Source organism: Arachis hypogaea, chromosome 7 (assembly GCF_003086295.3).
Source record: "Arachis hypogaea cultivar Tifrunner chromosome 7, arahy.Tifrunner.gnm2.J5K5, whole genome shotgun sequence".
Classification (NCBI taxonomy): domain Eukaryota; kingdom Viridiplantae; phylum Streptophyta; class Magnoliopsida; order Fabales; family Fabaceae; genus Arachis; species Arachis hypogaea.
In genome coordinates, this window is record NC_092042.1 from 15067908 (window position 1) to 15078521 (window position 10614).

Sequence of the window (10614 nt, forward strand, 5' to 3'; positions counted from 1 at the left end):
CAGAAACAAATCCACAGAGAAGCTTATAGTTTCACATGTTGGTGGAAGTAAAAGCAATGTTAGAAGAGCAACTTAGATGGTAATTTTTTTGCTGTGCCTAGTACTATTACACTATTTTCATAAAATTAGCGTTTATGATTAAATTTGTGATTACTTTTAATATTCTATTTATTGTATTAGGAGAAAAAATTAGGAAGGCCGGTATATTGAAGCGAGGGTATTATATCAACTTTGCTAAAGAAAGATGGAGTGTCTAATTTTTTTATACGGCTGTATATTTTTTTTAATACATTAATTATGTGAATACTCTATTCCAATGCGATGCACGAGCATTTGCCTCAAGATCAAGAGCATGCTGCCACTGAAGGTATTCATTCAAAAGTTTTGGCTCATTTAGATGTATTCATTCAAAAAGTATGGGTCCTGAGAATGATAAGTTGATTTTAGTAATGCTACATGTGCCAGTGATTTTAGTAAGTCATCTTTGGAGTTGCAAATTGCGGAAGTTCTAGCAGTGCGACATATTTAGAGAGACAACTTCAAGAAGTTAAAGATTAAACGGCAACTTTCCACATATTTCTACGACAGAAATACGGTAATGAAGTACCTACTTTCTCTGATCATGTGCCACACACTTAGTCGAATTGATGCACCTCATATCTTGTTATTTTAATTTTAATTTATATCTAGTTTACATTATTATTAGAAATAATTTTATTTTTATCGTATAGAATTATAAAATTTAGTTTATTTTATTTTTTAACTATTTATATGAACAATGCATATTCTTTACCGTTATTACTTAGTTTGTTAACTTTATTTTGTTTTAATATTTATTATCGTTGTTTTGATGGTATTTATTATTATAAAATATTTTTAACATGTTAGTATATATATATATATATATATATATATATATATATATATATATATATATATATATATATATATATATATATATATATATATATATATATATAGAAAGAACTACATGGAATAAGAATGTAAAAAAACTATTCAATTGGTAACTATGGTTGAGAATTTTTTTAATAAAAAAAAAATTTTATTCACAGATTTATGTATTGTTAAATAGCCCATCAATATTGGTCACGGAAAAAATGTGAAAAAAATCTGGCCTGTTAAATATTTTTCGTACATATTTTTATTTTGTCACGGACAAAATCCGGCCAGCTAAAATTATATTTTTTGTTACATTGTTGTCATTTAGCCACGGTTTAGAGTGTCAATAATAGTGTAAAAATCGTGGCTATTCAAATATTTTCACGGGTCACAAAAGTATCTCTAACAGACCAAAAATTGTGACTAAATGAAAATATGTTGCTTTTGTTAGCTACAGATATTCATTCGTTGTTAATGTGTTATCGCCACAGTTTTTCTTGTCTTTGGCTAAGTTTTTTTTGCTAAATTCGGTTAAATCTTTAAACTTTTAAATTTTTAGACTTATTGGTTTGATCTAGATTGATTTTTTAAAACCTTTTTTATTTATATATTAAAATAAAATGACAATTAGATCTTCAAAGATTTGACCTTACACTAATTAGTTTTTGAAAAAAATAAGTATCAATTAGGTCATTTACAATAACAAATAGTGAATATGTATATTCTTCCGTTCATGGATAATACAAAATGAAACGAAGTTGCTCATGTATTTTGTTGGCTACTTCCACGTTATTACAAAAATGATATAGTTTTGGACAATGAAACATTTAGGGTGTGTTTGGGAAACTCGTTGGAAGGGAAGAAGCACGTTTAAATTTTTTGAAAGTTTCAACTTTTGGTTTGGCAAATTTTTTTCTCATGAACGCAGAAGTGATTTTGCTGCCAAAACCAGCGTTTACAAGAAGCAACTATTTTTATCTTCTGCGTTTTCTTAACGGGCTTTTAGCCATAGATACTAACCTTTTATTTACTTTTTACCAACTTTATCCTTTGTAAATGTTATTGTATTATTTATAAAATTCTTGTTATTTCTATTTATATGAGCTCTAATTTTCTATTATTTATTATTTTTATTTTTTTTAACTATTTGTTTGACATTATGCACTTTTATAATCGTGATTTTTATGTATTATGTTTGTTATTATCTTTCTATAATATGATTTATTAATTCTATTAGGTAAAGTAAATTAAATAAAAAAATTAACTGTAAATAATAATAATAATAAAAAATTATAACATACTAAAAAAAATACTAAAAATACTAAAAATATATTATATAAAAAGATCATTAAGAATTTTTAGATTTGTTTCAATCACTTAATTTTTTTTTATTATTTTCAGTACTATCTTTTATAATTGTAATTCTCCTATACTATATTTTAGTGTAATTTTTTATAATATAGATTATGATTCCATTAAAAAAGATAAATTAAATAAAAAATTAATCATATATAATAATAAAATCATAAACGTTGGATTTCAAATTAATATTAAGAATAAGATTATTGAGAGTATTAGAATAAGAGTACGATGTAAAAAAATACTAAAGTAACATTTAATACTTAAAAAATGTAACATATTTGATTAAATATTCTTTTATATATATATATATATATATCTAAAATATATAATTTTTATTTTTATTTAAAAAATATTTTGTCTATTTTTATATGTTATTTTTATTTTAGTAAGTAAATATTAATTTTATTATAAAATTAACTAATAAAATCTATTTAAATATCTAAATTAAAACAATAGGATAATATAAAAAAAATCTAAGTTGATGTCCATTTTAGTAATTTTTTTATCTAAAAGTAATTTTGAATGGTATAAGCCAAACAACATTTATTTTATTATAATCCATTTTGATACAAAAATTACCAAACATAAATCACTTTAACACAAACCTACTTTTGACCAAAATCAAGTTTGCAAAATCAATTTTATGCAAACTCCCATTCACAAACTGTAATCCAAACACACACTTATTATCTTTTGAATTTCTATATAACATTTATCAACTGCTCTCTATTTATCAAAATTCTATAGAAAAATTCTAAAAGTTGTTATTTGTGTGACAATGGCAATATATACCTTACCCAATTGAGTAAGGTTACATACCAACCCGATAGGCCAGGCGGCTTGTCAGGAGCCTGTCAGGCCGGCCTGAGCCTGCAAATATATATATATAGAGAGTTTTATTATATTAGTAAAAATGCTATTAGAAGGATTTAAACTTGAGTCTTCTATCTTATAACAATACCTTTATCCACTCAGCCATTTGTCTCTTTAATTATATATGTGTATTTTGTATCAATATTATTTATAAATTTATTATTTTATATTTTATAATTTTAAAAATTAAATTATATCTTAAATTTAATTATTATTAAAAAAAAAAAGGTCTATTGACAGGTTTCAGGCCAGGCCAAATTTAACAACAGGCCAGACTCAATACTTATTAAAAAGCCTATATCAGGCTACAGGCTAGGCTAAGGCCAATATACTCTATTACAGACCTGGCCTGTTAAGAATAAAACCTGACCTGACCTGGCCTGACCTGTTTCCACCCTATGAGTAAAGTAGAGTACAGTGCAAAATTCAGGATATATTCTACTATACCCTTTCTTATCTTATCTTATCTGTATCGTCAAGATATTATATAATATATATTTAAAAATTATATTTATAGTGAAAGAAGTGAGTATTAAATTTAAAGTTTTTTTTTGTAAAATTTTAAAATAAGTATTAAACTAATTATTTAAATTATTAATTTAATACATTTGTTTTTTTATAAAATTAACATAAAATAAAAATAAAATTTAAAAATAATATTCATATATCACAATTTCACAAACCACCGAATGAATTCAGAAAACCTTAAATTAATTTCGCCATTTTTCAAATTCTCTTCGCTTAAAAACTGTAAGTTCTTCTTCTTTCCTCCATCATTACAATTCTAAGTTTTTATATCAAACTGTATATGAAGATGATGATACAATTTTTAAATTGATTGAAGAATAATGTTGCTAAAAATTAAAGTTAGAAGAATAGTGACAAAATATTTATTTTTATTTATATTATTTTAATTTTATTAAAAATTTAACGATCATATTATTTATAATTTTATATTAAATTTTTTTAAAATTTTATTATTTTTAATTGTAATTTTAATTTAATTTTTATTTTTTATTTTATTAATATATATAAAATATAGAATAATTAAATTTTATATTTATTTAAAAAAATTTGATTTTCCTTACAGATGAAATCAAGTAGAATAAGATTAAAAACTTTAGGATGCCAAATTAGGATAGAGAGATCATCGACTTGTGAGTAGAATAAAAATAATTTTTTAAAAAAAAATTAACTCCTAATTAGAATTAGTCATTAGTATAAGATCCAAACTCTTACTCTACATTTTTAACACGAAAAAAAAAAAACCCGAGAGAATTCAAGAAGAAGAAGCAAAGTAAGCGATTTTGTTAAGACTCAAGGGTGGGCAGCAGAAAGTGAAGTGCAGAAGAAACAACGACTCCAAAGAGAGAGTGGCGAGGAGAGAAGAGAAGACAAGATCTGCGAAAACAACAAGAAGAAGAAGATGAGCGGCGCTGCCACTGTTTCTGCGAGCGAAGCCCACAAGTTGGTTTGGGAAGGCTCCGTCCCTCTTCTCATTCATCTCCATGATTCCGAAGTCACCACTCTCCCTCCCCCTCCACCCGCTCTCGTTCGTTCTCTCTCTCTCCCTCTTCTTCCAATTCAATTCAATTTCTAACCCGCACTCCACTTCTTCAACTTCTAACCAGCTCGCAAGTTTTCATTTTTACAATACCCTTCCTTTATATATATATTATGAAATTGTGATCATGCAATTAATTTCGATTCCTACACTTGATGCAACATTTTGTACCAAATTAACATTGTAACTTCATTCAAGTTTATGAACTTCACCGTGATATCAATCAACATGTCTTATTGGTTTCAGGTGTTGGCACCTCGGTTAGGGTACTTGCCATTGTTGATTTCTGAATTGAAGCCTTATTTCAGCAGCACGCTTCCTCCTGGAGTTGATACGCTTTGGTTTGAGTACAGAGGACTTCCTCTCAAATGGTACTATTATATGCTTCATTGTTCTTGAATTTCTGATTTATTAGCGTATAGTTATATTTTACAAGGTCTTGGCATTAGTCTAGGATGATAATGAATAGTAACCTTTCATCAATGCTTGTAAGTTGTAACTATTTATGGTTGAACCTTGAATCTCTGCTGTTATCCCGCTGCCATTGACAGTAAATTTACTTGTTGATCTGGACTATAAAACCTTTTGTTCCTGCCTTTGTGTGCGCTGCAACATTTGTACTTAGAAAGTTATGGACATTGTAATACATTCTAATTATTTTCTTCCAATTGTCAAAATACACTGACTATAAGTTTGTAACAAGAAAATCGATAGCAGTGAGGAGTTAGTGACGAAAATCTCCGTATTACCAAGTGTTTTTTCTTTTTCTTTTTTTTTTTTTTTTATGTCTCCTACAGGTATATACCAACTGGAGTTCTTTTTGATCTACTATGTGTGGAACCAGAAAGGCCGTGGAATTTAACAGTAAGAACCTCCTAAAGCTCTCTAGGTTTCCACTTTTCCTAATTCAATGAGCATGATGTTTAAAGTGAAGGTCTCAGTGGAGACTACGTTTTGAATTTCTTCCAGTGTCCTCTCTACCGGATATCATGCTCTCATTAAAAAGTTATCTTTTTCAACTGTTATAACGAAAATGCCTGAACAATAAAAAGGGCTGCCCGGTGCAAACCTTTCCGCATTAAGTAAGCTACGAGAAAGGGATGCACCCCAAAGGGTATAACGCAGACAGCCTAACCTGATGCAAGCATCAATGACTGATTTTTCCAATCAAATTACATTAGTAAGAATACATAAAAATTTCGAAGGGCACTACTGAGAAGATTAAGGTTGCTTTTCCAAAATTGTTTTTATATTCCTCATGGAAATCCTTCTCCCACATCCAGAGAGCTATATCCAAGGTTTTTGCTATATTCATTCTTTGTGCCTTTGCATTGTAGGTACACTTTAGAGGATATCCTAGTAATTTGTTGCTTCCTTGTGAAGGTGAAGACAGTGTAAAGTGGAGCTTTATTAACTCACTAAAAGAGGTTAGTTTGTGATTTGAGTTTTCATTCCAAATATAATATGTGCGAGGTGTTAAATGCTCTTATTTCCATGGGCTAATTTTTTTCTTTTTAATGCAGGCTGCATATGTAACAAAAGGGAACTGCAAGAATGTCATGAACATGTCCCAATCTGATCAGGTGGAGCTCTGGCGCTCTGTGTTAAATGGTATGTTTGCTAACTGCTCTATATTAAAGCCATAACTGACTTATGAATTATTTTTATTTAGTTTTTCTGTTGGATTTCCTGAATGTATTTGAGAAGGAGGATTGTATTTTTACTTAATTTCAGTGAAATAGATATTAACTACAATTATTTCTAGAGTTAAGTGTTGTGGCATTTCCCCGAACCTTTTTAAAGTGGCGCTCAAAAGCTGATGAGGTAGGTGTATCTGCTGGTGGAAGGTTATGATGGGGAGTCAATATGTGTAACACAGATGTTGATAAATTTCTGTAATGTAGTTTGTTACCTGCAGACAGATGTTCATACTGGTTTTTTTTCGAACCCTTACCCTACAATCGATGGCTGGATGCATAATTATAACGTTTCATTTTTTTTCTTTTTTCTTTTTTCTTTTGTCTGGTAAATGAAGCACGCAAACTCAAGCTTTGTAACGTTTAGGATAGTGTCTGGAATACTAAAAACTAGCTGTTTATGATTGAATTGAAACCAAAGTGAACTCATCAAGATTGAGTTGCATTTGCTCTGGAGGGTCAATTTTAGTTCAAGCTTGGCTTGTTTTGCAAATTGGTCAATCTCAAGTTCTTTGTCTGCATATAGATCTTCATCTACATAGAAATGATTCTCAAGGGTTTAATGAGAGAAATACAAGGGCCTTTCTCATTATAGGAACAATTATTTGCATGGATGCGTTGATTTTCCTTTTAGGAAGCTATCCGCGATAAATTCCTTGATTTGTGATCATTCTGCAGCTTGCTTGCTTTTGGTGTAAAGCCCATAACAATTTTTCAGGGGTTTTTCTAAATAATTTGGTCAGAGATTGAAAAACTTTTGTTACACTGGTGGTTTTCTATTTTTTTGCTGTCTGTTTTCTGCTCTGCTTTTTGGTTTGAGACGATTCTCTATCCTTCTTTATTTCTGCAATTCTATCTGCTTAAATCAATTTCTTCTATAAAAAATCTTTCTGTTCAAAATAAAAAAATATTCGGTCACACGGTTAACTTGTACTTCTCCAAGCACAATGTTGCAGGTTGCACAATCAATAAGTAATACAAAACTGACCGAACACTATTTGGCCAAAAGATTCGTAAAAGATTGACAAAATATAACATAACACTTAAATGCACAAATCACAAGGTCTATATATATACCATTGAGTGGAGAATTTCTTAGCTGATTTCTTACCTTGAACTTCTGTCAACACATTCATATCACAGGTAATTTGGAATCTTATCAGCGGGTGTCATCTAAGCTTAAGCTTGGAACTTTTGAAGATGAATATACTGAAAATATTAGTGCAGTCTCAACTGCGTCTCAGCAAAATAGTGGGGAGGCAGATGCTGCTGCACAAGTGAAGAGTGGTGAGAAAAAGCTTTATGTAAATAACAAGTTTATGTAATTAAAAGGAAAGGACATTACTACGTTGTTCTTCTGAAACTTATTTCTGTTGTTAACCTCTGCTGTCTGTTGTTAGGAAGGATTCCTGTTCGGTTATATGTATGGACTGTCACTGAGGACTTTGATGATTTAGAAAGTGCACCTCAAATTGATAATTGGGACAAAGTCTCTTACATCAATCGACCTGTTGAGATTCAGAAGGAAGATGGTAGGTGATGTTTTATTCTTTCCTTTTTTATCGCCCCCGCGGGGGGGGGGGGGGGGGGGGGGGATGGGTCCATTCTGTTAGCTGTGCACACTCACAAATGGCGGAAGGCACAAAAATCAGCTATAGTTGAATGAAGTTGTTGTTGATGACAAAATGAAAGGTCGGGCACGTTAGAAAATGAAAATCTTATAATAAAGAGTCCTACTGAATATAATAACAAAATATATAATAATAAGACTTTTGAAGAACTTTAATTCATCATAAAGAACATCAGGGAGAAAAAACCCCTGGACAAACAATCTAAAAAGGAAAAACCACAGCTGAGGATCAGCCTGCATGCTATATCCCCAATAATTGAGAAGGAAAAAAGTATAATATGAATTTAGAGGGAAAAAAAACTGGGTTAGCTAGGAGCTATATAAAAAATCAGAGACATGTAACCACAAAATGAATTGAAGACTAATTAGCTGAAACAGAAAACAATATCCCAGGAAAATTTGAAGATGTGTAGCAGAGTAAAATATGTTATCATTGCTATTTAAATTTAAGCTGCATCTTTTCCTCTGGCTCTCAGTTATCCCTTCTGCACCTGTGTTGAGTGTCATACGCCACCCGAAAAGAATAAGCCTGCACTTTTTAAAGTGACTTTACCCTGAGATTTTATGTCATATAACATTATGATCCCAATTCATCAACTTACAAATTATCACAAATATTTATTTGCAATCCTTCAACAGCAAATTCATTTTTGATGATCTGTTAACATTACAGCTGCTGTCATAAGTTCAGAATTATTTACATTCATATTTCATGATTTCATATTATTGGTGAAAGATTTCTGGTTTTAGATTTTTTATTTCTTAATATGTTGGGAAGAGATGGTGTTAAAGCAATGTCATGTTTATATCCCACTATTTTTAGGGGTAGCGATTCATCAGTTCAATTACTACCCTACTAGTTCTTTTTAAATTTCTCATGATTAATAAGTATCATTATGCTAGTATTACCGTCATTTCCATTTTCCTACATTGTTATTGATGTCATGCATGTCTGTTATATCTATTTGGTGCAGGCAAATACTTCAGCTTAAATGATGCAATCAAATCCCTTCTTCCCGAGTATTTTCCAGGAAGTTCCTTTGACAATTTAGGAGATGCAAGCACCAAGCAAAGTGTAGGAGATGAGCGAGAAAATACATGTGATCCTGACTCATCTTCCCTTCCTCTCGAGAATGCCGAAATCAAGCTCGTGCGCATTCAAGGCATAGAACCATGTTTGGAGATACCCTTTTCTTGGGTAGTTAACAACTTAATGAACCCTGAGTATTTTCTTCACATCTGTGTTTGCTTGAAAGTTTCAGAAGCCAATGCATTGCAATAGGTTTTGAATTTAGTTGTGCTAGGAAATATAATTACTGGAAAAATCAGAAAGTTACAATTCTTTTGTACATAATTGTACAGAACCAAATTATATTCATTTCACAATTCGTTTGGTTTTTTCTACTTGAAAGTGTAATATATGTTAACAGATAGTTCTTTTCCCCTTCCAATCAATGGTACTAGTCCCTCCATAAGACTATATTCCAATTCCTATATTTCCTTTCTTACTATATTCCAATTCCTATATTTCCTTTCTTCCTATGAAACATGGATACTTCGCTGAGTTGTTGTGTCTGTGTCGGATATATTTCAGACAGCATGTTCATTGACATTTGACCGACTGTCTTTTGTATTTAACCATCTCTTAATAAAAAATAAAATATCCTTTCCTAAATACACTTAGACACCTAAATATCATTATGTGTTAGCGTGTTTAACTTTATTTTTAATTTGTATTATTAAAATGAGTTTAAAAATATTATACATTATTATTTATTAAAATGAAAGAATATTTTAAATATTTAATATAATTTAAAAAAGACATCAAAAGTAATTAAAAAATTAATTTATATTTTAACATTAATAAAATATTAAAATATGAATAAATTAATATCTGTACATCATAGCGTTCTTCCTTTCTATCACTGAATTGGTTGAAATTTAAAAGGGCTACTCCGCAAAATTTCGTTTTTATATTTGTTGTTGAGGATGCATGCCATTATATGTTTAAAATTATATTCGAGTGTGTTATTCCCAAACTATAATGACAATAATCAATCCACTCGCTTGAAGCATTGCTTCATCCGACCATTTTATTTGTTTATCTATTTCAACTTCTCTCAAATATTCCAACCTTTACATAGAGGATAATAATAATAATAATTGTTCAAATTTTTCCAAAAGGGTAAGCCATCAAAATTAACATGTCAAAGGGAAGACACAGTGTTTTAGATTTTTGGAGAAGCCCATTTTGTAGAGTAAAAATTGAATTTCATCTATAAAAATTTGTTTCCAACTTAATTTATTCCAACAAATTTCAATAAATCTAGTTTGTTCCCACAAATTTAACACGGTATTCAATAAATTTTTGTTATCATATTATTAGGTAGCGTTTAATATAGAGACAGAGACTAAAAGACTGAGATTGAGAGATAGAGACTAAGAGATAGAAACTGAAATAAATTTTAATATTTTGTTTGGTACAAAATGGGAGACATAAATTGAAACAAGAATGAAGTTCTAATTTAATTTGTACAAAGAGTAAAATTGGAATTAATTAATTGAAATAGAGGTATTTTAAATATAAA

The 10614-nt window shown here is 29.6% G+C and overlaps 1 protein-coding gene across 1 annotated transcript; it reads left to right on the plus strand.

The window, feature by feature from the left end:
• The first annotated feature begins 4391 nt into the window (after nucleotides 1-4391).
• LOC112702597 (autophagy protein 5) lies at nucleotides 4392-9522 on the plus strand. The gene is made up of 8 exons (XM_025753700.3): nucleotides 4392-4687; nucleotides 4946-5070; nucleotides 5497-5563; nucleotides 6037-6126; nucleotides 6223-6310; nucleotides 7540-7683; nucleotides 7797-7928; nucleotides 9001-9522. Exons 1-8 carry the CDS (start codon nucleotides 4562-4564, stop codon nucleotides 9306-9308), a joined length of 1080 nt encoding a protein of 359 aa, XP_025609485.1. The 5' UTR covers nucleotides 4392-4561; the 3' UTR covers nucleotides 9309-9522.
• Nucleotides 9523-10614: the final 1092 nt, after the last annotated feature.

Bases quoted from the DNA above. Each gene is read 5' to 3' on its own strand.
- LOC112702597 (XM_025753700.3), top strand. From the start codon at position 4,562: ATGAGCGGCGCTGCCACTGTTTCTGCGAGCGAAGCCCACAAGTTGGTT. The intron at 5,071-5,496 runs GTACTATTATAT...TGTCTCCTACAG, and splicing joins AGAGGACTTCCTCTCAAATG to GTATATACCAACTGGAGTTC. The intron at 7,929-9,000 runs GTAGGTGATGTT...TATTTGGTGCAG, and splicing joins TGAGATTCAGAAGGAAGATG to GCAAATACTTCAGCTTAAAT.